Below are 26,299 nucleotides of genomic sequence, written 5' to 3'. Positions count from 1 at the left end.
GGCTGTAGGGTAGAGGTAGGCTGTGGGGTAGAGGTAGGCTGTGGGGTAGAGGTAGGCTGTGGGGTAGAGGTAGGCTGTGGGGTAGAGGTAGGCTGTGGGGTAGAGGTAGGCTGTGGGGTAGAGGTAGGCTGTGGGGTAGAGGTAGGCTGTGGGGTAGAGGTAGCCTGTGGGGTAGAGGTAGGCTGTGGGGAAGAGGTAGGATGTAGGGTAGAGAGGCTGTAGGTTAGAGGTAGGCTGTGGGGTAGAGAGGCTGTAGGTTAGAGGTAGGCTGTGGGGTAGAGAGGCTGTGGGTTAGAGGTAGGCTGTAGGGTAGAGCAGGGCTGTAGAGTAGCGATAGGCTGTGGGTAGAGGTAGGCTGTGGGGTAGAGGTAGGTTGCAGGGTAGAGGTAGGCTGTAGCGTAGAGGTAGGCCATAGGGTAGAGTTAGGCTGTGGGGAAGAGTTAGGCTGTAGGGTAGAGGTAGGGTAGAAGGTAGGCTGTAGGGTAGAAGGTAGGCTGTAGGGTAGAAGGTAGGCTGTAGGGTAGAAGGTAGGCTGTGGGGTAGAAGGTAGGCTGTGGGGTAGAGGTAGTCTGTAGGGTAGAGGTTGCCTGTGGGGAAGAGGTAGGCTGTAGGGTAGAGGTAGGCTGTGGGGTAGAAGTAGGCTGTGGGGAAGAGGTAGACTGCAGGGTAGAGGTAGGCAGTAGAGTAGAGGTAGGCTTTGGGTAGAGTTAGGCTGTGGGGAAGAGTTAGGCTGTAGGGTAGAGATAGGGTAGAGGTAGGCTGTAGGGTAGAAGGTAGGCTGTAGGGTAGAAGGTAGGCTGTGGGGTAGAGGTAGTCTGTAGGGTAGAGGTAGTCTGTAGGGTAGAGGTAGTCTGTAGGGTAGAGGTTGCCTGTGGGGAAGAGGTAGGATAAAGGGTAGAGGTAGGCTGTGGGGAAGAGGTAGGCTGTGGGGAAGAGGTAGGCTGTGGGGAAGAGGTAGGCTGTGGGGAAGAGGTAGGCTGTGGGGAAGAGGTAGGCTGTGGGGAAGAGGTAGGCTGTGGGGAAGAGGTAGGCTGTAGGGTAGAGGTAGGCTGTGGGGTAGAAATAGGCTGTGGGGTAGAAGTAGGCTGCGGGGAAGAGGTAGACTGCAGGGTAGAGGTAGACTGCAGAGTAGAGGTAGGCTTTGGGAAGAGGTAGGCTTTGGGAAGAGGTAGGCTTTGGGAAGAGGTAGGCCGTAGGGTAGAGGTAGGCCGTAGGGTAGAGGTAGGCCGTAGGGTAGAGGTAGGCCGTGGGGTAGAGGTAGGCCGTGGGTTAGAGGTAGGCTGTGGGTTAGAGGTAGGCTGTGGGGTAGAAGTAGGCTGTGGGGTAGAAGTAGGCTGTGGGGAAGAGGTAGGCTGTGGGGAAGAGGTAGGCTGTGGGGTAGAGGTAGGCTGTGGGGTAGAGGTAGGCTGCGGGGTAGAGGTAGGTTGCAGGGTAGAGGTAGGCTGTAGAGTAGAGGTAGGCTGTAGAGTAGAGGTAGGCTGTGGGTTAGAGGTAGGCTGTAGGGTAGAGGTAGGCCGTTGTGTAGAGGTAGGCCGTTGTGTAGAGGTAGGCAACGGGGTAGAGGTAGGCTGCGGGGTAGAGGTAGGCTGCGGGGTAGAGGTAGGCCGTTGTGTAGAGGTAGGCAACGGGGTAGAGGTAGGCTGCGGGGTAGAGGTAGGCTGCGGGGTAGAGGTAGGCTGCGGGGTAGAGGTAGGCTGCAGGGTAGAGGTAGGCTGCAGGGTAGAGGTAGGCTGCGGGGTAGAGGGAAGGCTGCGGGTTAGAGGTAGACTGTAGGGTAGAGATGGCTGTGGGTTAGAGGTAGGCTGTAGGGTAGAGGTAGGCCGTAGGGTAGAGGTAGGCTGTGGGGAAGAGGTAGGCTGTAGGGTAGAGGTAGGCTGTGGGGAAGAGGTAGGCTGTAGGGTAGAGGTAGGCTGTAGGGTAGAGGTAGGCTGTAGGGTAGAGGTAGGCTGTAGGGTAGAGGTAGGCTGTGGGTTAGAGGTAGGTTGAAGGGTAGAGGTAGGCTGTAGGGTAGATGTAGGCTGTGGGGTAGAGGTAGGCTGTGGGGAAGAGGTAGGATGTAGGGTAGAGGTAGACTGTGGGGTAGAGAGGCTGTGGGTTAGAGGTAGGCTGTGGGGTAGAGCAGGGCTGTAGGGTAGAGGTAGGCTGTGGGTAGAGGTAGGCTGTGGGGTAGAGGTAGGCTGTGGGGTAGAGGTAGGCTGTGGGGTAGAGGTAGGCTGCAGGGTAGAGGTAGGCTGTAGCGTAGAGGTAGGCGATAGGGTAGAGTTAGGATGTGGGGAAGAGTTAGGCTGTAGGGTAGAGGTAGGCTGTGGGGTAGAGGTAGGCTGTAGGGTAGAGGTAGGCTGTAGTCTAGAGGTAGGCTTTGGGGAAGAGGTAGGCTTTGGGGAAGAGGTAGGCTGTGGGGTAGAGGTAGGCTGTGGGGTAGAGGTAGGCTGTAGGGTAGAGGTAGGCTGTAGGGTAGAGGTAGGCTGTAGGGTAGAGGTAGGCTGTAGGGTAGAGGTAGGCTGTAGGGTAGAGGTAGGCTGTGGGGAAGCGGTAGACTGCAGGGTAGAGGTAGGCTGCGGGGTAGAGGTAGGCTGCGGGGAAGAGGTAGGCTGTAGAGTAGAGGTAGGCTGTGGGTTAGAGGTAGGCTGTGGGGAAGATGTAGGCCGTAGTGTAGAGGTAGGCCGTAGTGTAGAGGTAGGCCGTAGTGTAGAGGTAGGCCACAGGGTAGAGGTAGGCCACAGGGTAGAGGTAGGCCACAGGGTAGAGGTAGGCCGTAGGGTAGAGGTAGGCCGTGGGGTAGAGGTAGGTTGAGGGGTAGAGGTAGGCTGTGGGGTAGAGGTAGGCTGTAGATTAGAGGTAGGCTGTGGGGTAGAGCAGGGCTGTAGGGTAGAGGTAGGCTGTGGGGTAGAGGTAGGCTGTGGGGTAGAGGTAGGCTGTGGGGTAGAGGTAGGCTGTGGGGTAGAGGTAGGCTGTGGGGAAGAGGTAGGCTGTAGGGTAGAGGTAGGCTGTGGAGTAGAGGTACGTTGCAGGGTAGAGGTAGGCTGTAGAGTAGAGGTAGGCTGTGGGTTAGAGGTAGGCTGTGGGGAAGAGGTAGGTTGTAGGGTAGAGGTAGGCCGTAGTGTAGAGGTAGGCCACGGGGTAGAGGTAGGCCGTGGGTTAGAGGTAGGCTGTGGGGTAGAGCAGGGCTGTAGGGTAGAGGTAGGCTGTAGGGTAGAGGTAGGCTGTGGGGTAGAGGTAGGTTGCAGGGTAGAGGTAGGCTGTAGCGTAGAGGTAGGCGATAGGGTAGAGTTAGGCTGTGGGGAAGAGTTAGGCTGTAGGGTAGAGTTAGGCTGTGGGGAAGAGGTAGGCTGTGGGGAAGAGGTAGGCTGTAGGGTAGAGGTAGGCTGTAGGGTAGAGGTAGGCTGTGGGGTAGAGGTAGGCTGTGGGGTAGAGGTAGGCTGTAGGGTAGAGGTAGGCTGTAGGGTAGAGGTAGGCTGTGGGTTAGAGGTAGGCTGTGGGTTAGAGGTAGGTTGTAGGGTAGGGGTAGGCCGTAGGGTAGGGGTAGGCCGTAGGGTAGGGGTAGGCTGTGGGGAAGAGGTAGGATGTAGGGTAGAGGTAGGCTGTAGGTTAGAGGTAGGGCTGTAGGGTAGAGGTAGGCTGTGGGTAGAGGTAGGCTGTGGGTAGAGGTAGGCTGTGGGTAGAGGTAGGCTGTGGGTAGAGGTAGGCTGTGGGTAGAGGTAGGCTGTGGGGTAGAGGTAGGCTGTGGGGTAGAGGTAGGCTGTGGGGTAGAGGTAGGCTGTGGGGAAGAGGTAGGCTGTAGGGTAGAGGTAGGCTGTGGAGTAGAGGTACGTTGCAGGGTAGAGGTAGGCTGTGGGGAAGAGGTAGGCTGTGGGGAAGAGGTAGGCTGTAGGGTAGAGGTAGGCTGTAGGGTAGAGGTAGGCTGTAGGGTAGAGGTAGGCTGTGGGGTAGAGGTAGGCTGTAGGGTAGAGGTAGGCTGTGGAGTAGAGGTACGTTGCGGGGTAGAGGTAGGCTGCGGGTTAGAGGTAGGCTGCGGGTTAGAGGTAGGCTGCGGGTTAGAGGTAGGCTGCGGGTTAGAGGTAGGCTGCGGGTTAGAGGTAGGCTGCGGGTTAGAGGTAGGCTGTGGGTTAGAGGTAGGCTGTGGGTTAGAGGTAGGCTGTGGGTTAGAGGTAGGCTGTGGGTTAGAGGTAGGCTGTGGGTTAGAGGTAGGCTGTGGGTTAGAGGTAGGCTGTGGGTTAGAGGTAGGCTGTGGGTTAGAGGTAGGCTGTGGGTTAGAGGTAGGCTGTGGGTTAGAGGTAGGCTGTGGGGAAGAGGTAGGTTGTAGGGTAGAGGTAGGCCGTAGTGTAGAGGTAGGCCACGGGGTAGAGGTAGGCCACGGGGTAGAAGTAGGCCGTGGGGTAGAGGTAGGCTGTGGGTTAGAGGTAGGCTGTGGGTTAGAGGTAGGCTGTGGGTTAGAGGTAGGCTGTGGGTTAGAGGTAGGCTGCAGGGTAGAGGTAGGCTGCGGGTCAGAGGTAGGCTGCGGGTCAGAGGTAGGCTGCGGGTCAGAGGTAGGCTGCGGGTCAGAGGTAGGCTGTAGGGTAGAGGTAGGCTGTGGGGAAGAGGTAGGCTGTGGGGAAGAGGTAGGCTGTGGGGTAGAGGTAGGCTGTAGGGTAGAGGTAGGCTGTGGGTTAGAGGTAGGCTGAAGGGTAGAGGTAGGCTGTGGGGAAGAGGTAGGCTGTAGGTTAGAGGTAGGCTGTAGGTTAGAGGTAGGCTGTGGGGTAGAGTTAGGCTGTAGGGTAGAGGTAGGCTGTGGGGAAGAGGTAGGCTGTGGGGTAGAGGTAGGCTGTAGGGTAGAGGTAGCCTGTGGGGAAGAGGTAGGATGTGGGGTAGAGGTAGCCTGTGGGGAAGAGGTAGGATGTGGGGTAGAGGTAGGCTGTGGGGTAGAGGTAGGCTGTGGGGTAGAGGTAGGCTGTGGGGTAGAGTTAGGCTGTGGGGTAGAGGTAGGCTGTGGGGAAGAGGTAGGCTGTGGGGTAGAGGTAGGCTGTAGGGTAGAGGTAGCCTGTGGGGAAGAGGTAGGATGTGGGGTAGAGGTAGCCTGTGGGGAAGAGGTAGCCTGTTGGGAAGAGGTAGGCTGTGGGGAAGAGGTAGGGTAGAGGTAGGATGTAGGGTAGAGGTAGCCTGTGGGGTAGAGGTAGCCTGTGGGGTAGAGGTAGGCTGTGGGGAAGAGGTAGACTGTAGGGTAGAGATGGCTGTGGGTTAGAGCTAGGCTGTAGGGTAGAGCTAGGCTGTAGGGTAGAGGTAGGCCATAGGGTAGAGGTAGGCCATAGGGTAGAGGTAGGCCATAGGGTAGAGGTAGGCCGTGGGTCAGAGTTAGGCCGTGGGTCAGAGTTAGGCCGTGGGTCAGAGTTAGGCCGTGGGTCAGAGTTAGGCCGTGGGTTAGAGGTAGGCCGTGGGTTAGAGTTAGGCCGTGGGTTAGAGGTAGGCCGTGGGTTAGAGGTAGGCCGTGGGTTAGAGGTAGGCCGTAGGGTAGAGGTAGGCCGTGGGGTAGAGGTAGGCCGTGGGGTAGAGGTAGGCCGTGGGGCAGAGGTAGGCCGTGGGGTAGAGGTAGGCTGTGGGGTAGAGGTAGGCTGTGGGGAAGAGGTAGGCTGTAGGGTAGAGGTAGGCTGTGGAGTAGAGGTGGCGTTGCAGGGTAGAGGTAGGCTGTGGGTTAGAGGTAGGCTGTGGGGAAGAGGTAGGTTGTAGGGTAGAGGTAGGCCGTAGTGTAGAGGTAGGCCGTGGGGTAGAGCAGGGCTGTAGGGTAGAGGTAGGCTGTGGGGTAGAGGTAGGTTGCAGGGTAGAGGTAGGCTGTAGCGTAGAGGTAGGCGATAGGGTAGAGTTAGGCTGTGGGGAAGAGTTAGGCTGTAGGGTAGAGTTAGGCTGTGGGGAAGAGGTAGGCTGTAGGGTAGAGGTAGGCTGTAGGGTAGAGGTAGGCTGTAGGGTAGAGGTAGGCTGTGGGGTAGAGGTAGGCTGTGGGGTAGAGGTTGCCTGTGGGGAAGAGGTAGGCTGTGGGGAAGAGAGGCTGTAGGTTAGAGGTAGGCTGTGGGGTAGAGAGGCTGTAGGTTAGAGGTAGGCTGTGGGGTAGAGAGGCTGTAGGTTAGAGGTAGGCTGTGGGGTAGAGAGGCTGTGGGTTAGAGGTAGGCTGTGGGGTAGAGCAGTGCTGTAGGGTAGAGGTAGGCTGTGGGTAGAGGTAGGCTGTGGGGTAGAGGTAGGCTGTGGGGTGGAGGTGGGTTGCAGCGTAGAGGTAGGCTGTAGGCGTGAGGTAGGCGATAGGGTAGAGTTAGGCTGTGGGGAAGAGTTAGGCCGTAGGGTAGAGGTAGGCCATAGGGTAGAGGTAGGCCGTAGGGTAGAGGTAGGCCGTAGTCTAGAGGTAGGCCGTAGTCTAGAGGTAGGCTGTAGGGTAGAGGTAGGCTGTGGGGAAGAGGTAGGCTGTGGGGAAGAGGTAGGGTAGTGGTAGGCTGTAGGGTAGAGGTAGGCTGTAGGGTAGAGGTAGGCTGTAGGGTAGAGGTAGGCTGTAGGGTAGAAGTAGGCTGTGGGGAAGCGGTAGACTGCAGGGTAGAGGTAGGCTGCGGGGTAGAGGTAGGCTGCGGGGAAGAGGTAGGCTGTAGAGTAGAGGTAGGCTGTGGGTTAGAGGTAGGCTGTGGGGAAGAGGTAGGCCGTAGTGTAGAGGTAGGCCGTAGTGTAGAGGTAGGCCGTAGTGTAGAGGTAGGCCGTGGGGTAGAGGTAGGCCGTGGGGTAGAGGTAGGTTGTGGGGTAGAGGTAGGATGTAGGGTAGAGGTAGGCTGTAGGTTAGAGGTAGGCTGTGGGGTAGAGCAGGGCTGTAGGGTAGAGGTAGGCTGTGGGTAGAGGTAGGCTGTGGGTAGAGGTAGGCTGTAGGGTAGAGGTAGGCTGTGGGGTAGAGGTAGGCTGTGGGGTAGAGGTAGGCTGTGGGGTAGAGGTAGGCTGTGGGGAAGAGGTAGGCTGTAGGGTAGAGGTAGGCTGTGGGGTAGAGGTACGTTGCAGGGTAGAGGTAGGCTGTAGAGTAGAGGTAGGCTGTGGGGAAGAGGTAGGTTGTAGGGTAGAGGTAGGCCGTAGTGTAGAGGTAGGCCGTGGGGTAGAGGTAGGCCGTGGGGTAGAGGTAGGCCGTGGGTTAGAGGTAGGCCGTGGGTTAGAGCAGGGCTGTAGGGTAGAGGTAGGCTGTAGGGTAGAGGTAGGCTGTAGGGTAGAGGTAGGCTGTGGGGTAGAGGTAGGTTGCAGGGTAGAGGTAGGCTGTAGCGTAGAGGTAGGCGATAGGGTAGAGGTAGGCTGTGGGGAAGAGGTAGGCTGTAGGGTAGAGGTAGGCTGTAGGGTAGAGGTAGCCTGTGGGGAAGAGGTAGGATGTAGGGTAGAGGTAGGCTGTGGGGAAGAGGTAGGCTGTGGGGTAGAGGTAGGTTGCAGGGTAGAGGTAGGTTGCAGGGTAGAGGTAGGCTGTAGCGTAGAGGTAGGCTGTTTGTTAGAGGTAGGCTGTTTGTTAGAGGTAGGTTGTAGGGTAGAAGTAGGCCGTAGGGTAGAGGTAGGCCATAGGGTAGAGGTAGGCCGTGGGGTAGAGGTAGGCTGTGGCTTAGAGGTAGGCTGTGGCTTAGAGGTAGGCTGCGGGGAAGCGGTAGACTGCAGGGTAGAGGTAGGCTGCGGGGTAGAGGTAGGCTGTGGGGTAGAGGTAGGCTGTGGGGTAGAGGTAGGCTGTGGAGTAGAGGTACGTTGCAGGGTAGAGGTAGGCTGCAGAGTAGAGGTAGGCTGTAGAGTAGAGGTAGGCTGTGGGTTAGAGGTAGGCTGTGGGTTAGAGGTAGGCTGTGGGGAAGAGGTAGGTTGTAGGGTAGAGGTAGGCCGTAGTGTAGAGGTAGACCACAGGGTAGAGGTAGGCTGTGGGGTAGAGGTAGGCTGTGGGTTAGAGGTAGGCTGTGGGTTAGAGGTAGGCTGTGGGTTAGAGGTAGGCTGTAGCGTAGAGGTAGGCGATAGGGTAGAGTTAGGCTGTGGGGTAGAGGTAGGCTGTAGGGTAGAGGTAGGCTGTAGGGTAGAGGTAGGCTGTAGGGTAGAGGTAGGCTGTGGGGAAGAGGTAGGCTGTGGGGAAGAGGTAGGCTGTAGGGTAGAGGTAGGCTGTAGGGTAGAGGTAGCCTGTGGGGAAGAGGTAGGATGTGGGGTAGAGGTAGCCTGTGGGGAAGAGGTAGGATGTGGGGTAGAGGTAGGCTGTGGGGAAGAGGTAGGGTAGAGGTAGGATGTAGGGTAGAGGTAGCCTGTGGGGTAGAGGTAGGCTGTGGGGAAGAGGTAGACTGTAGGGTAGAGATGGCTGTGGGTTAGAGCTAGGCTGTAGGGTAGAGGTAGGCCATAGGGTAGAGGTAGGCTGTGGGTCAGAGGTAGGCTGTGGGTTAGAGTTAGGCCGTGGGTTAGAGGTAGGCTGTGGGGTAGAGGTAGGCTGTGGGGTAGAGGTAGGCTGTGGGGTAGAGGTAGGCTGCGGGGTAGAGGTAGGCTGCGGGGTAGAGGTAGGCTGCGGGGTAGAGGTAGGCTGTGGGGTAGAGGTAGGCTGTGGGGTAGAGGTAGGCTGTAGGGTAGAGGTAGGCTGTAGGGTAGAGGTAGGCTGTAGGGTAGAGGTAGGCTGTAGGGTAGAGGTAGGCTGTGGCGTAGAGGTAGGCTGTGGGGTAGAGGTAGCCTGTGGGGAAGAGGTAGGATGTAGGGTAGAGGTAGGCTGTGGGGAAGAGGTAGGCTGTAGGGTAGAGGTAGGTTGTAGGGTAGAGGTAGGCCACGGGGTAGAGTTAGGCCGTGGGTTAGAGTTAGGCCGTGGGTTAGAGTTAGGCTGCGGGGAAGAGGTAGGCTGCGGGGTAGAGGTAGGCTGCGGGGTAGAGGTAGGCTGCGGGGTAAGAGGTAGGCTGTGGGGAAGAGGTAGGCTGCGGGGAAGAGGTAGGCTGCGGGGAAGAGGTAGGCTGTGGGGAAGAGGTAGGCTGTGGGGAAGAGGTAGGCTGTGGGGAAGAGAGGCTGTAGGTTAGAGGTAGGCTGTGGGGTAGAGAGGCTGTGGGTTAGAGGTAGGCTGTGGGGTAGAGGTAGGCTGTAGGTTAGAGGTAGGCTGTGGGGTAGAGAGGCTGTGGGTTAGAGGTAGGCTGTGGGGTAGAGCAGTGCTGTAGGGTAGAGGTAGGCTGTGGGTAGAGGTAGGCTGTAGGGTAGAGGTAGGCTGTGGGGTAGAGGTAGGTTGCAGGGTAGAGGTAGGCTGTAGCGTAGAGGTAGGCGATAGGGTAGAGTTAGGCTGTGGGGAAGAGTTAGGCCGTAGGGTAGAGGTAGGCCATAGGGTAGAGGTAGGCTGTGGGGTAGAGTTAGGCTGTGGGTTAGAGGTAGGCTGTGGGGTAGAAGTAGGCTGTGGGGTAGAAGTAGGCTGTGGGGAAGCGGTAGACTGCGGGGTAGAGGTAGGCTGCGGGGTAGAGGTAGGCTGCGGGGTAGAGGTAGGCTGCGGGGTAGAGGTAGGCTGCGGGGTAGAGGTAGGCTGCGGGGTAGAGGTAGGCTGCGGGGTAGAGGTAGGCTGCGGGGTAGAGGTAGGCTGCGGGGTAGAGGTAGGCTGCGGGGTAGAGGTAGGCTGCGGGGTAGAGGTAGGCTGCGGGGTAGAGGTAGGCTGTGGGGTAGAGGTAGGCTGTGGGGTAGAGGTAGGCTGCGGGGTAGAGGTAGGCTGCGGGGTAGAGGTAGGCTGCGGGGTAGAGGTAGGCTGCGGGGTAGAGGTAGGCTGCGGGGTAGAGGTAGGCTGCGGGTTAGAGGTAGGCTGCGGGGAAGAGGTAGGTTGTAGGGTAGATGTAGGCCGTAGTGTAGAGGTAGGCTGTGGGGTAGAGGTTAGGCTGTGGGTTAGAGGTAGGCTGTGGGGTAGGGAGGCTGTGGGTTAGAGGTAGGCTGTGGGGTAGAGCAGGGCTGTAGGGTAGAGGTAGGCTGTGGGGTAGAGGTAGGCTGTAGGGTAGAGGTAGGTTGCAGGGTAGAGGTAGGCTGTAGCGTAGAGGTAGGCTGTAGGGTAGAGGTAGGCTGTGGGGAAGAGGTAGGCTGTAGGGTAGAGGTAGGCTGTAGGGTAGAGGTTGCCTGTGGGGAAGAGGTAGGATGTAGGCTGTGGGGTAGAGGTAGGCTGTGGGGAAGAGGTAGGCTGTAGGGTAGAGGTAGGCTGTAGGTTAGAGGTAGGCTGTGGGGTAGAGAGGCTGTAGGTTAGAGGTAGGCTGTGGGGTAGAGAGGCTGTAGGTTAGAGGTAGGCTGTGGGGTAGAGAGGCTGTAGGTTAGAGGTAGGCTGTGGGGTAGAGAGGCTGTGGGTTAGAGGTAGGCTGTGGGGTAGAGCAGGGCTGTAGGGTAGAGGTAGGCTGTAGGGTAGAGGTAGGCTGTAGGGTAGAGGTAGGCTGTAGGGTAGAGGTAGGCTGTGGGGAAGAGGTAGGCTGTGGGGAAGAGGTAGGCTGTGGGGAAGAGGTAGGATGTAGGGTAGAGGTAGGCTTTGGGTAGAGGTAGGCTTTGGGTAGAGGTAGGCTGCAGGGTAGAGGTAGGTTGCAGGGTAGAGGTAGGCTGCAGGGTAGAGGTAGGTTGCAGGGTAGAGGTAGGCTGTTTGTTAGAGGTAGGCTGTGGGGAAGAGGTAGGTTGTAGGGTAGAGGTAGGCCGTAGTGTAGAGGTAGGCCGTGGGGTAGAGGTAGGCCGTGGGGTAGAGGTAGGCTGCGGGGTAGAGGTAGGCTGCGGGGTAGAGGTAGGCTGCGGGGTAGAGGTAGGCTGTGGGGTAGAGGTAGGCTGCGGGGTAGAGGTAGGCCATAGGGTAGAGGTAGGCTGTGGGTCAAAGTTAGGCTGTGGGTCAGAGGTAGGCTGTGGGTTAGAGGTAGGCTGTGGGGAAGAGGTAGGCTGTAGGGTAGAGGTAGGCCATAGGGTTGAGGTAGGTTGTGGGGTAGAGATGGCTGTGGGGTAGAGGTAGGCTGTCGGGTAGAGGTAGGCTGTCGGGTAGAGGTAGGCTGTGGGGAAGAGGTAGGCTGTAGGGTAGAGGTAGGCTGTAGGGTAGAGGTAGGCTGTAGGGTAGAGGTAGGCTGTGGGGTAGAGGTAGGCTGTAGGCTAGAGGTAGGCTGTAGGGTAGAGGTAGGCTGTGGGGAAGAGGTAGGCTGTAGGGTAGAGGTAGGCTGTAGGGTAGAGGTAGGCTGTAGGGTAGAGGTAGGCTGCAGGGTAGAGGTAGGCTGCAGGGAAGAGGTAGGCTGTGGGGTAGAGGTAGGCTGTGGGGTAGAGGTAGGCTGTGGGGTATAGGTAGGCTGTGGGGTAGAGGTAGGCTGTAGGGTAGAGGTAGGCTGTAGGGTAGAGGTAGGCTGTGGGGTAGAGGTAGGCTGTAGGGTAGAGGTAGGCTGTGGGGTAGAGGTAGGCTGTAGGGTAGAGGTAGGCTGTAGGGTAGAGGTAGGCTGTGGGGAAGAGGTAGGCTGTAGGGTAGAGGTAGGCTGTAGTGTAGAGGTAGGCTGTAGGGTAGAGGTAGTATTTGGGTAGAGGTAGGCTGTGGGGTAGAGGTAGGTTGCAGGGTAGAGGTAGGCTGTTTGTTAGAGGTAGACTTTTGTGAAGAGGTAGGCCGTAGGGTAGAGGTAGGCCGTAGGGTAGAGGTAGGCCGTAGGGTAGAGGTAGGCCGTAGGGTAGAGGTAGGCCGTAGGGTAGAGGTAGGCCGTAGGGTAGAGGTAGGCCGTAGGGTAGAGGTAGGCCGTAGGGTAGAGGTAGGCTGTGGGGAAGCGGTAGACTGCAGGGTAGAGGTAGGCTGTAGGGTAGAGGTAGGCTGTGGGGAAGAGGTAGGCTGTGGGGAAGAGGTAGGCTGTAGGGTAGAGGTAGGCTGTGGGGTAGAGGTACTTTGCAGGGTAGAGGTAGGCTGTAGAGTAGAGGTAGGCTGTGGGTTAGAGGTAGGCTGTGGGTTAGAGGTAGGCTGTGGGTTAGAGGTAGGTTGTAGGGTAGAGGTAGGCCGTAGTGTAGAGATAGACCACAGGGTAGAGGTAGGCTGTGGGGAAGAGGTAGACTGTAGGGTAGAGATGGCTGTGGGTTAGAGGTAGACTGTAGGGTAGAGGTAGGCCATAGGGTAGAAGTAGGCTGTGGGGTAGAGGTAGGCTGTGGGGAAGAGGTAGGCTGTAGGGTAGAGATAGGCTGTAGGGTTGAGGTAGGCTGTAGGGTTGAGGTAGGCCATAGGGTTGAGGTAGGTTGTGGGGTAGAGTTAGGCTGTCGGGTAGAGGTAGGCTGTCGGGTAGAGGTAGGCTGTGGGGAAGAGGTAGGCTGTGGGGAAGAGGTAGGCTGTGGGGAAGAGGTAGGCTGTGGGGAAGAGGTAGGCTGTGGGGAAGAGGTAGGCTGTGGGGAAGAGGTAGGCTGTGGGGAAGAGGTAGGCTGTGGGGAAGAGGTAGGCTGTGGGGAAGAGGTAGGCTGTGGGGAAGAGGTAGGCTGTGGGGAAGAGACAGGCTGTGGGTTAGGTAGGCTGTGGGGTAGAGAGGCTGTGGGTTAGAGGTAGGCTGTGGGGTAGAGCAGGGCTGTAGGGTAGAGGTAGGCTGTGGGTAGAGGTAGGCTGTGGGTAGAGGTAGGCTGTAGGGTAGAGGTAGGCTGTGGTTAGAGGTAGGTTGCAGGGTAGAGGTAGGCTGTAGCGTAGAGGTAGGCGATAGGGTAGAGGTAGGCTGTAGGGTAGAGGTAGGCGATAGGGTAGAGGTAGGCTGTAGGGTAGAGGTAGGCTGTAGGGTAGAGGTTGCCTGTGGGGAAGAGGTAGGATGTAGGGTAGAGGTAGGCTGTGGGGAAGAGGTAGGCTGTAGGGTAGAGGTAGGCTGTGGGGAAGAGGTAGGCTGTAGGGTAGAGGTAGGCTGTAGGGTAGAGGTAGGCTGTAGGGTAGAGGTAGGCTGTAGGGTAGAGGTAGGCTGTAGGGTAGAGGTAGGCTGTGGGGTAGAGGTAGGCTGTAGGGTAGAGGTAGGCTGTAGGGTAGAGGTAGGCTGTGGGGTAGAGGTAGGCTGTAGGGTAGAGGTAGGCTGTAGGGTAGAGGTAGGCTGTGGGGTAGAGGTAGGCTGTGGGGTAGAGGTAGGCTGTAGGGTAGAGGTAGGCTGTGGGGTAGAGGTAGGTTGCAGGGTAGAGGTAGGCTGTAGCGTAGAGGTAGGCTGTTTGTTAGAGGTAGGCTGTTTGTTAGAGGTAGGCCGTAGTGTAGAGGTAGGCCGTAGTGTAGAGGTAGGCCGTAGTGTAGAGGTAGGCCTCAGGGTAGAGGTAGGCCACAGGGTAGAGGTAGGCCACAGGGTAGAGGTAGGCCACAGGGTAGAGGTAGGCCACAGGGTAGAGGTAGGCCACAGGGTAGAGGTAGGCCACGGGGTAGAGGTAGGCCACGGGTTAGAGGTAGGCCACGGGTTAGAGGTAGGCCGTGGGTTAGAGGTAGGCCGTGGGGAAGAGGTAGGCCGCGGGGAAGAGGTATGCCGCGGGGTAGAGGTAGGCTGCAGGGTAGAGGTAGGCTGTAGGGTAGAGGTAGGCTGTAGGGTAGAGGTAGGCTGTAGGGTAGAGGTAGGCTGTAGGGTAGAGGTAGGCTGTGGGGTAGAGGTAGGCTGTAGGGTAGAGGTAGGCTGTAGGGTAGAGGTAGGCTGTGGGGTAGAGGTAGGCTGTGGGGTAGAGGTAGGCTGTAGGGTAGAGGTAGGCTGTGGGGAAGAGGTAGGCTGTACGGTAGAGGTAGGCTGCGGGGTAGAGGTAGGCTGCGGGGTAGAGGTAGGCTGCGGGGTAGAGGTAGGCTGCGGGGTAGAGGTAGGCTGCGGGGTAGAGGTAGGCTGCGGGGAAGAGGTAGGCTGTAGGGTAGAGGTAGGCTGTAGGGTAGAGGTTGCCTGTGGGGAAGAGGTAGGATGTAGGGTAGAGGTAGGCTGTGGGGAAGAGGTAGGCTGTAGGGTAGAGGTAGGCTGTAGGGTAGAGGTAGGCTGTAGGGTAGAGGTAGGCTGTAGGGTAGAGGTAGGCTTTGGGTAGAGGTAGGCTGCGGGGTAGAGGTAGGTTGCAGGGTAGAGGTAGGCTGTTTGTTAGAGGTAGGCTGTTTGTTAGAGGTAGGCTGTTTGTTAGAGGTAGGCTGTGGGGAAGAGGTAGGCCGCGGGGTAGAGGTAGGCCGTGGGGTAGAGGTAGGCCGTGGGGTAGAGGTAGGCCGTGGGGTAGAGGTAGGCTGTGGGGTAGAGGTAGGCTGTGGGGTAGAGGTAGGCTGTAGGGTAGAGGTAGGCTGTGGGTTAGAGGTAGGCTGTGGGGTAGAGCAGGGCTGTAGGGTAGAGCAGGGCTGTAGGGTAGAGCAGGGCTGTAGGGTAGAGGTAGGCTGTGGGGTAGAGGTAGGCTGTGGGGTAGAGGTAGGCTGTGGGGTAGAGGTAGGTTGCGGGGTAGAGGTAGGCTGTAGCGTAGAGGTAGGCGATAGGGTAGAGTTAGGCTGTGGGGAAGAGTTAGGCTGTGGGGTAGAGGTGGGCTGTAGGGTAGAGGTAGGCTGTAGGGTAGAGGTAGGCTGTAGGGTAGAGGTGGGCTGTAGGGTAGAGGTAGGCTGTAGGGTAGAGGTAGGCTGTAGGGTAGAGGTAGGCTGTAGGGTAGAGGTAGCCTGTGGGGAAGATGTAGGGTAGAGGTAGGCTTTGGGTAGAGGTAGGCTTTGGGTAGAGGTAGGCTGTGGGGTAGAGGTAGGTTGCAGGGTAGAGGTAGGCTGTAGCGTAGAGGTAGGCTGTTTGTTAGAGGTAGGCTGTGGGGAAGAGGTAGGTTGTAGGGTAGAGGTAGGCCGTAGGGTAGAGGTAGGCCATAGGGTAGAGGTAGGCTGTGGGGTAGAGTTAGGCTGTGGGTTAGAGGTAGGCTGTGGGGTAGAAGTAGGCTGTGGGGAAGCGGTAGACTGCAGGGTAGAGGTAGGCTGTGGGGTAGAGGTAGGCTGTGGGGAAGAGGTAGGCTGTAGGGTAGAGGTAGGCTGTGGAGTAGAGGTACGTTGCAGGGTAGAGATAGGCTGTAGAGTAGAGGTAGGCTGTGGGTTAGAGGTAGGCTGTGGGGAAGTGGTAGGTTGTAGGGTAGAGGTAGGCCGTAGTGTAGAGGTAGGCCACAGGGTAGAGGTAGGCTGTGGGGTAGAGTTAGGCTGTGGGGTAGAGTTAGGCTGTGGGTTAGAGGTAGGCTGTGGGGTAGGGAGGCTGTGGGTTAGAGGTAGGCTGTGGGGTAGAGCAGGGCTGTAGGGTAGAGGTAGGCTGTGGGGAAGAGGTAGGCTGTAGGGTAGAGGTAGGCTGTGGAGTAGAGGTACGTTGCAGGGTAGAGGTAGGCTGTAGAGTAGAGGTATGCTGTGGGTTAGAGGTAGGCTGTGGGGAAGTGGTAGGTTGTAGGGTAGAGGTAGGCCGTAGTGTAGAGGTAGGCCGTAGTGTAGAGGTAGGCCGTAGTGTAGAGGTAGGCCGTAGGGTAGAGGTAGGCCGTGGGGTAGAGGTAGGCCGTGGGGTAGAGGTAGGCCGTGAGAGTGGAGGTGGGCCATTTGACCAGAGGCGTGTGTCCATATGGTGAATGGGGTGCCATTTGACCAGAGGCCTGTAGACTATAGGGTGAGAGGTTGCCTGTGACGAAGAGGTGTATGTAGGGTGACGGTAGCCATTTGACAGAGGCAGCTGTAGGGTAGAGGTAGGATGAAGGGTGAGAGGCTGTGGGTAGAGGTAGCCATTTGGGTACGAGGCCTGTGTACTATATAGTGAATGAGGAGCCATTTTACCAGAGGCATGTGTACTAAATGGTGAATGGGGTGCCATTTTACCAGAGGCCTGTGTACTAAATAGTGAATGGGGTGCCATTTTACCAGAGGCCTGTGTACTATATGGTGAATGGGGTGCCATTTGAGCAGAGGCCTGTGTACTATATGGTGAATGGGGTGCCATTTTACCAGAGGCCTGTGTACTAAATAAGGAATAGGGTGCCATTTTACCAGAGGCCTGTGTACTATATGGTGAATGGGGTGCCATTTGACCAGATGCCTGTGTACACATTTTGTGACCAGTTTCAGGAAACCAGGCGTAAGTCGCTACTTCACACAAGAGCCATTTGAACGTATTTTTAATTTTTTTTTAATCAAAATGCATTTTTGGCAGAAATGCCTTCTGGAACATGTGAACTTTAATGTGCCTTAATAACAAAATGGTATGCCAACTGTAAATAAGAATAAAATTGTTAAACTACGAGCCTAATTTGTTTAGCCACAGAAAAAGACAGCTATCTTCCTGCTATTCATGATTGGCTGAGATAATAAGTGGGCTTGACAGGCCGAGAGATGAGTTTGGATTAGTCTGCCATATAGCAGGCTTCTGTCTATTTGAGCTGGTTAGTATGTCTAGGTAATCCTGTCTAACGCGGCTTTAAAAAAATATATATTTCTTAGTAGAACTGCGTAAGTGTTGCTCTCCACTTTCTGGAGGACCGAGTTTTGAGAATTAGAGTATGATAGCTAAGGAGATGGAGAAAACACCTGTGTCTGGATTACATCTTCGAACTAAGGGCAAACATGGCATCTGTGACAGGGAGAGGCGCCCAACCATAATGTATACGGGTAAGATAGTCTAGCTAGCTACATTTTAGGATATTACACATTTCTCATTTTGACAAAGTCGTTTTCATTTCAAGTTAAAGTGTACTGTTAGCAAGCTAGCTAACGTCAGCTTGTTAGCTCTCTAACTAACATTACGTGTATGATCTTATTATTCGTATCTCAGAGCCATTTGCTTGACTAGTTATAGCCTAATGTTAATGTTGCTAACATAGAACCTGGTTGATTAGCTACCTGCAGATTCATGCAGGGTAATAATGTCATGAGTTGGGATTATGGTTAATTGCTTAGCTAGCTACATGTCTTAACAAAGACTCCACTATGCAAGTATCCACTTCAATAGAATGTCGCCGTGACAACTGTTGATAGACGTGCGACCTGTATGCTCTCGTTGGTTGACCCTCGCTTCATACTCGTCGCCAAACCCACTGGCTCCAGGTTATCTACAAGTCTCTGCTAGGTAAAGCCCCGCCTTATCTCAGCTCACTGGTCACCATAGCAGCACCCACTCGTAGTACGCGCTCCAGCAGGTATATCTCACTAGTCACCCCCAAAGCCTTTCCTTCCAGTTCTCTGCTGCCAATGATTGGAACGAACTGCAAAAATCTCTGAAGCTGGAGACTCTTACCTCCCTCACTAGCTTTAAGCACCAGCTGACAGAACAGCTCACAGATCACTGCACCTGTACATAGCCCATCTGTAAACAGCCCATCTATTTTTCCCTCATCCCTATGCTGTATTTATTTATTTATCTTGCTCCTTTGCACCCCAGTATCTCTGCTTCTGCACATCTACCATTCCAGTGTTTAATTGCTATATTGTAATTACTTCGCCACCATGGCCTATTTATTGCCTTATCTCCCTTATCTTACCTCATTTGCACTCACTGTATATAGAGTTTTTCTTTTCTTTTTTTCCTACTGTATTATTGACGGTATGTTTTGTTTATTCCATGTGTAACTCTGTGTTGTTGTATGTGTCGAATTGCTATGCTTTATCTTGGCCAGGTCGCAGTTGCAAATGAGAACTTGTTCTCAACTAGCCTACCTGGTTAAATAAAGGTTAAATAAAAAATAAAATAAAAAATGTATAAAGTGTTTGCAGAAGGGAGAAGCCGAGTTGTCCAAGTTGTGGAAAATATAATATTATGTGTTATAAAAGTGATACATATGTGACATGTTGCAAACCATATGGCCACGTCTTTCGAATGCCCCACAAGGGTGAAAGAGAACGAGGTGGCCAAAGTCAGGGTTGTACAGAGCATTTCATATGCAGCAGCTGTGAAAAGTGTTGAGGGTTTGAATGGTGCACTAGAAGAGTCCACGATGGTGGACACATTGAAATAAAACGTACAAGACCGATATCCACCATCATGGATGCAGGGGTTGCCTTTCACCAGCAGGATCCTGACATTGTAAAGGTTAAGAAGGTGAACTTTGTAGCCTTTATAGCTATAGTAATTAATGGCACTGCCGGGGTGGAGAGAAGGTCCAGGAAGATAGAAAAAAATAGTGGATGTGGCGGGGCGGTTCCTGGTGCTGAAAGATTTCTCAGTGAAGGCGTTAAACGGAATAGTGGCACAAGGCGTACCACCCTCTCAGGTCCTAGAGCCTGAGAAGGGAGATTTGGATAATTAAAAGAAGGAAGAAGTTGGAGTTTTGTTTGTTTTGGCAAAGTATTATTTTTGGGGTGTTAGTTTCACTATTAGTTAGTTTCACTATTACGTATGGATTATTTTTTTGTATTTTTTGGGAGGGATTTCAACCTATCCAGTTGGTGGCGGCAGCACACTTTTTTGAGTTGTAATCCGCCATAAAAACCACAGAAGAAGAAGCCGCTTCCTACTGGCTCGTGACATGCATGACACCATCACGTGATAGGTGTCTCGTGACGTCGCCTTATAGTTTGTCAGCTGACAGGTAGGTGAGGTTTTAATGGTATTTTGCTTTTAAAAGACAGTTAATGCTTTATTTTGGTTGTGTCAGTGGTGGGAAGACAGTATTGTAATGTTTCTTTGAGAATTTATTTTCTGTATTGTCGTTACATTATCTTTACGTTGACGACTTTACTAAGCCTGCTCCAGAATCATAAAGCTAACGTTAACTGTATATGGCTCTGGCTTGCACCATAATATTGACATTAGCCAGTTAGCGTAACTGTCGAGAAACGACTCAAACCAATTCAGTAACAACGCTTACTGTATTTATTTCGAGGTTTGTTGACAATTGCTGTCGATTTAGCCAAATTATACAGCTTATGTTTTGTCAATGACAAGCCAACTAAACTCCACGATTGTGTTTAGTCGGCTAGTCGATGGGACTGCACCAGCAACATGAATCATATTGCATTGGCTAAGTTAGCTAGCTAACGTTACTTATGTCCTGAGTTGGCTAGCAAGCTACTGGCAAACGTTAGCTCATGCCGCGTTCAAGAGAACTCGGAACTTGGAGACTTGGCAGTGCTATACTCATTCCAATCAGTTGAAATGTGAACAGTTTCTCAGTCACAAAATGCGCATCAACCAATCAAAATCTTAGATTTACTTGGTGTGTGGTCAATTTAAGAGCACCCTTGTCTGAGTGTGCTAGGGCGCAGAATAACTGTTCTCTCATTTGTGTCTGGAAGTACAGTCGTGGCCAAAAGTTTTGAGAATGACACAAATATTAACTTCCACAAATTTTGATGCTTCAGTGTCTTTAGATATTTTTGTCAGATGTTGTATAATTACAAGCATTTCACAAGTGTCAAAGGCTTTTATTGACAATTACATGAAGTTGATGCAAAGCGTCAATATTTGCACTGTTGACCATTCTTTTTCAAGACCTCTGCAATCCGCCCTGGCATGCTGTCAATTAACTTCTGGGCCACATCCTGACTGATGGCAGCCCATTCTTGCAAAATCAATGCTCGGAGTTTGTCAGAATTTGTGGGTTTTTGTTTGTCCACCCGCCTCTTGAGGATTGACCACAAGTTCTCAATGGGATTAAGATCTGGGGAGTTTCCTGGCCATGGACCCAAAATATCTATGTTTTGTTCCCCAAGCCACTTAGCTATCACTTTTCCCTTATGGCAAGGTGCTCTATCATGCTGGAAAAGGCATTGTTCATCACCAAACTGTTCCTGGATGGTTGGGAGAAGTTGCTCTCGGAGGATGTGTTGGTACCATTCTTTATTCATGGCTGTGTTCTTAGTCAAAATTGTGAGTGAGCCCACTCCCTTGGCTGAGAAGCAACCCCACACATGAATGGTCTCAGGATGCTTTACTGTTGGCATGACACAGGACTGATGGTAGCGCTCACCTTGTCTTCTCCGGACAAGCTTTTTTCCGGATGCTCCAAACAATCGGAAAGGGGATTCATCAGAGAAAATGACTTTACTCCAGTCCTCAGCAGTCCAATCCCTGCACCTTTTGCAGAATATCAGTCTGTCCCTGATGTTTTTCCTGGAGAGAAGTGACTTCTTTGCTGCCCTTCTTGACACCAGGCCATCCTCCAAAAGTCTTCGTCTCACTGTGCGTGCAGATGCACTCACACCTGCCTGCTGCCATTCCTGAGCAAGCGCTGTACTGTTGGTGCCCCGATCCTGAAACCTTCTTCACAACAATTGAACTGCTCTCCTTGAAGTTCTTGATGATCCGATAAATGGTTGATTTAGGTGCAATCTTACTGGCAGCAATATCCTTGCCTGTGAAGCCCTTTTTGTGCAAAGCAATGATGACGGCACGTGTTTTCTTGCAGGTAACCATGGTTGACAGAGGAAGAACAATGATTCCAAGCACCACCCTCCTTTTGAAGCTTCCAGCCTGTTATTGGAATTCAATCAGCATGACAGCGTGATCTCCGGCCTTGACCTCGTCAACACTCACACCTGTGTTAAAACCTCTTCAGCATCTCGTCCCGTCAGCGGGATCAAAATCCAGGGAAAACTCCTAGCGACATTAGCATAACGAAATTTAATATATATATTTTTTCAAATATAGGACTGTCTATCGTTTTATAGATACACCTCTCCTGAATCGACCCACGTCGTCCGATTTCAAAAAGGTTTTACAGGAAAAGCAAATCATTAGATTATGTTAGAGGAGTCCATCGTAAAAGCAGCAACATAGCCATTTTCCGACCAACCACATGCATCACAAATAACCCAAAAACAGCTAAATGCAGCACTAACCTTTTACAAACTTCATCAGATGACACACCTAGGACATCATGTTACACAATGCATGCATTCTTTTGTTCAATAAAGTTCATATTTATATATGAAAACAGCATTTTACATCGGCGTCTGACGTTGACTAACTATTTTCCCGTCAAATGCAATCCGGGGAAACAGAGCTACAATTTACTGAATTACTATTCGTAAACATGTTTAAAATGTAATATTGTCATTCTAAGATTTATAGATGAATATCTCTTGAAAGCACCTGTCATACCAGATTTAAAAATAACTTTACTGGGTAATCACACTTAGCGATAAAAGGGGATGCGATACTCAGAAAATGAGCTAGTAAATACAGCTCGGCGCCATCTTGGAACAATCGCATATCACATCTAATGTTGTATAATATTGTCAATAATCCCTTACCTTTAGTTGTCTTCATCAGAAAGCACTTCCATGAATCCCAGGTCCACAACAGATGTATTTTCGGTCGAAAAAGTCCATCCTTTATGTTCCATTAGCTTGCTGTTGTTAGCGCGTCTGAATGGTGTATCCAACTACTCTGCCGAGCGCGCCACAGCCATTTCGAAATAAAACATTTTTTCCCCATTTAGTTTCGTTCAAACATGTCAAACGTTGTATAACATAAATCTTCAGGGCCTGTTTCAACAAGAGAGCCAATAAGATTCGAGGGGGATGATTTCATTGTGTTTCAAAACGTTTCCAAAGGTGGGGGTAGACAGGGCCGCCGGCGTCATAATGGTGATGGCCCTCCCCCTGTGACCAATTTCCAACGCGTCTCATTCACTGAGTTTCGACAGTAGAAGGCTCAAAACACTTTGTAAAGACTGGCGACATCTTGTGGAAGCAATAGGAAGTGCTCAAATAACGATAGCTCACGTTGTGAATAATAGGCAACGACGTGAAGTTGAGTCCACAATTCAGAATTCCACTTCCTGTTTCAATCGGTCTCGGGGTTTTGACTGCCATATGAGTTCTGTTATACTCACAGACACCATTCAAACAGTTTTAGAAACTTTAGGGTGTTTTCTATCCACAGGTATTAATTATATGCCTATCCTAGCTTCTGAGTTTGATTAGTAGGCCGTTGAAAATGGGCACACATTTTTTCCAAAATGCGCTGTGGCGCCCCCTATCCTAGGGTAACGTCAAGAGGGTAACGAGAGAATCACTGACATGATGTCAGCTGGTCCTTTTGTGGCAGGGCTGAAATGCAGTGGAAATGTTTTTTGGGGGATTCAGTTCCTTTGTATGGCAAAGAGGGACTTTGCAATTAATTGCAATTCATCTGATCACTCTTCATAACATTCTAGAGTATATGCAAATTGCCATCATACAAACTGAGGCAGCAGACTTTGTGAAAATTAATATTTGTGTCATTCTCAAAACTTTTGGCCACGACTATATAGACGATTTTCAATGGCGAGGCACATTTTTAGATTGGGAAACTAAATGTAAACTGTTAATTTGTAGTATGGCCCTGGAAATGTCTTACTTGTAAACTCGTTGTAGAAAGATGAGGCCCGAGTTTCCAACTTGAAAAATATCAGATTCGACCAATGGGATCCTTTACGCATAAACCTACGTACATTTTAAATCAGAAGTCCCGAGTTGTCTTGAAAGCATCAAGGTAGCTGATGGAAAAAAATGAGGATCTGTCTGCAGAGTTGGTCATGAATTCCTGACTGGCACCATAATTAATACCCTACACTTTAACAAACTACTCTCACCAACAGTTGGGCTATTATGAGCAATGTAGCATGTTGCCAAATCAATGTTTTAGAAGGACTTGTTGATTTGTGATTGTTTATTATTCATTGATAACCCTCCCTCTCTCCCTCCAGGGAATTATTTATTGTAGTCCAGAGTGGTATCGAACAGGTGTATCAGGATGGATATCCGCGGGGCGGTGGATGCTGCAGTGCCCACGAACATCATCGCTGCCAAGGCTGCGGAGGTCAGAGCCAACAAGGTCAACTGGCAGTCATACCTGCAGTAAGTACACCTTCGTCATCATCCTCTTCGTCCTCCTGTCACCATTTATTTTCCTCATCAGTTGTCTGTAAGACTCTAGGCCTATGATTTCTTTGAATGTCTTTGAATTCTGGTCTTTAGGCCCTACATACTGAACAAAAGTAGCTGATGGGTTATCTTTGGTTCTCTGTTCTGTGACTCAATGCCTTGTGAATGTTAGTTCCTTTTGTCGGTAGATTTCTAACTTAGACCTTCTCCTTAAGGCTGTCGAGGGCCTTAGTGGCCTCACTAACATAATCACGGACTTGAGAAATGGAACCAGGTTGTATAGTGCTGGACTGGTATATGTGTTATTTCCAGTGTGAATGTCAGCTTTGGATAAGAAGCTCTCTCTGTAATTAGGAACTTACTGTTAAATAGAGAAGTCAAAAAACCCTGACATCCCTGACATCCCATTTAAGCTCTGATCAGACCAGAGCTTAATATTAACTTTTTTAGCCACTTGTCCTTCAGACAAGTATGACAGATTTTTGTGCAACCACTTTTTTATTTTATTTCACCATTATTTAACCAGGTAGGCAAGTTGAGAACAAGTTCTCATTTACAATTGCGACCTGGCCAAGATAAAGCAAAGCAGTTCGACAACATACAAAAACACAGAGTTACACATGGAGTAAAACAACATACAATCAATGATACAGTAGACAAGAAATAAGACTATATACAATGTGAGCAAATGATGTGAGATAAGGGAGGTAAAGGCAAAAAAAGGCCATGGTGGCAAAGTAAATAAAGTATAGCAAGTAAAACACTGGAATGGTAGAATTATAATTTGAAGAAAGTTCAAAGTTAAAATATAAATAATATGGTGCAAAGGAGCAAAATAATAAATAAATACAGTAGGGGAAGAGGTAGTAGTTTGGGCTAAATTATAGATGGGCTATGTACAGGTGCAGTGATCTGGGAGCTGCTCTGATAGCTGGTGCTTAAAGCTAGTGAGGGAGATAAGTGTTTCCAGTTTCAGAGATTTTTGTAGTTCGTTCCAGTCATTGGCAGCAGAGAACTGGAAGGAGAGACGACCAAAGGAGGAGTTGGCTTTAGGGGTGACCAGAGAGATATACCTGCTGGAGCGTGTGCTACAGGTGGGTGCTGCTATGGTGACCAGTGAGTGGAGATAAAGGGGGACTTTACCTAGCAGGGTCTTGTAGATGACCTGGAGCCAATGTGTTTGGCGACGATTATGAAGCGAAGGCCAGCCAACGAGAGCGTACAGGTCGCAGTGGTGGGTAGTATATGGGCTTTGGTGACAAAACGGATGGCACTGTGATAGACTGCATCCAGCTTGTTGAGTAGGGTATTGGAGGCTATTTTGTAAATGGCGTTGCCGAAGTCGAGGATTGGTAGGATGGTCAGTTTTACGAGGGTATGTTTGGCAGCATGAGTGAAGGATGCTTTGTTGCGAAATAGGAAGCCAATTCTAGATTTCACTTTGGATTGGAGATGATTGATGTGAGTCTGGAAGGAGAGTTTACAGTCTAACCAGACACCTAGGTATTTGTAGTTATCCACAAATTCTAAGTCAGAACCGTCCAGAGAAGTGATGCTGGACAGGCGGGCAGGTGCAGGCAGCGATCGGTTGAAGAGCATGCATTTAGTTTTACTTGTATTTAGGAGCAGTTGGAGACCACGGAAGGAGAGTTGTATGGCATTGAAGCTCGTCTGGAGGGTTGTTAACACAGTGTCCAAAGAAGGGCCAGAAGTGTACAGAATGGTGTCGTCTGCGTAGAGGTGGATCAGAGATTCACCAGCAGCAAGAGCGACATCATTGATGTATACAGAGAAAAGAGTTGGCCCAAGAATTGAACCCTGTGGTACCCCCATAGAGACTGCCAGAGGTCCGGACAGAAGGCCCTCCGATTTGACACACTGAACTCTATCAGAGAAGTAGTTGGTGAACCAGGCGACGCAATTGTTTGAGAAACCAAGGCTACTGAGTCTGCCGATGAGGATGTGGTGATTAACGGAGTCAAAAGCTTTGGGCAGGTCAATGAATACGGCAGCACAGTATTGTTTCTTATCGATGTCGTTTAGGACCTTGAGCGTGGCTGAGGTGCACCCATGACCAGCTCTGAAACCAGATTGCATGGCGGAGAGGGTGCGGTGGGATTCGAAATGGTCGGTAATCTGTTTGTTGACTTGGCTTTCGAAGACCTTAGAAAGGCAGGGTAGGATGGATATATGTCTGTAGCAATTTGGGTCAAGAGTGTCACCTCCTTTGAAGAGGGGGATGACAGCAGCTGCTTTCCAATCTATGGGAATCTCAGACGACACAAAAGAGAGGTTGAACAGGCTAGTAATAGCAATAATTGCAATAATTTCGGCAGATAATTTTAGAAAGAAAGGGTCCAGATTGTCAAGCCCAGCTGATTTGTAGGGGTCCAGATTTTGCAGCTCTTTCAGAACATCAGCTGAATGGATTTGGGAGAAGGAGAAATGGGGGAGGCTTGGGCGAGTAGCTGTGGGGGGGTGCAGTGCTGTTGAATGCAGTAGGGGTAGTTAGGTGGAAAGCATGGCCAGCCGTAGAAAAATGCTTATTGAAATTCTCAATTATAGTGGGCTTATCGGTGGTGACAGAGTTTCCTATCCTCATTGCAGTGGGCAGTTGGGAGGAGGTGTTCTTATTCTCCATGGACTTTACAGTGTCCCAGAACTTTTTAGAGTTTGAGTTGCAGGAAGCAAATTGCTGTTTGAAAAAGCTAGCCTTGGCGTTTCTAACTGCGTGTGTATTGGTTTCTAACTTCTCTGAAAAGTTGCATATCGCGGGGGCAGTTCGATGCAAATGCAGAACGCCACAGGATATTTTTGTGTTGGTTAAGGGCAGTCAGGTCTGGGGAGAACCAAGGGCTATATCTGTTCCTGGTTCTAAATTTCTTGAAAGGGGCATGCTTATTTAAGATGGTGAGGAAGGCATTTAAAAAAAATAACCACTTCACAAAGTAACAATTGTTATCACTGGTCTTGACAATGGAAGACAGCTGATCTCTGGTCCCATGTATTATATTTCCTGCCGTCGTGTCCTTGAGCAAGGCACTTAACCCCCCCAAAGTAAAATACTGCGCTCATGGGCTACTGTATAAAACACGTGGTCCGTCAACCTTCCATCTGGAGAGATACTGGGTGTGCAGGCTTTTGATTCAACCCTGCTCAAACACACCAGAGTGATCTTATCATGGTCCTGTTGAGCAGCTGATTTTGTTTTTTTACAATGTGGTGTGTTTGAGCAGGGTTGGAGTAAAAGCCTGCCCACCCAGTGTCTCTCCTGGAGGATGGTTGGCCACCTTGCACCCCCAGTAACTCTGCTGGAGGATGGTTGGCCACCTTGCTCCCCCAGTAACTCTGCTGGAGGATGGTTGGCCACCTTGCTCCCCCAGTAACTCTCCTGGAGGATGGTTGGCCACCTTGCACGACCAGTAACTCTCCTGGAGGATGGTTGGCTACCTTGCACGACCAGTAACTCTCCTGGAGGATGGTTGGCCACCTTGCACGACCAGTAACTCTCCTGGAGGATGGTTGGCCACCTTGCACCCCCAGTAACTCTCCTGGAGGATGGTTGGCCACCTTGCACCCCCAGTAACTCTCCTGGAGGATGGTTGGCCACCTTGCACCCCCAGTAAC

The 26,299-nt window shown here is 51.9% G+C and overlaps 1 protein-coding gene across 6 annotated transcripts in view; it reads left to right on the top strand.

The window, feature by feature from the left end:
- Positions 1-18,158: 18,158 nt before the first annotated feature.
- vath (Vacuolar proton pump subunit H) overlaps positions 18,159-26,299 on the top strand; it is a 98,097-nt gene continuing 89,956 nt past the window's right edge. For 2 of the 6 annotated variants that reach the window (XM_045693604.1, XM_045693601.1), the window contains exons 1-2: positions 18,160-18,390; positions 22,495-22,645. In XM_045693604.1, coding sequence (XP_045549560.1) covers positions 22,542-22,645 — 104 coding nt within the window. In that variant the 5' untranslated portion in view covers positions 18,160-18,390; positions 22,495-22,541. 6 annotated transcript variants of the gene reach the window in all.

This window comes from Salmo salar, chromosome ssa14 (assembly GCF_905237065.1).
Source record: "Salmo salar chromosome ssa14, Ssal_v3.1, whole genome shotgun sequence".
NCBI lineage: Eukaryota > Metazoa > Chordata > Actinopteri > Salmoniformes > Salmonidae > Salmo > Salmo salar.
The sequence above is the reverse complement of the archived record's forward strand: the minus strand, read 5'-3'. Positions and strand labels throughout refer to the sequence as shown.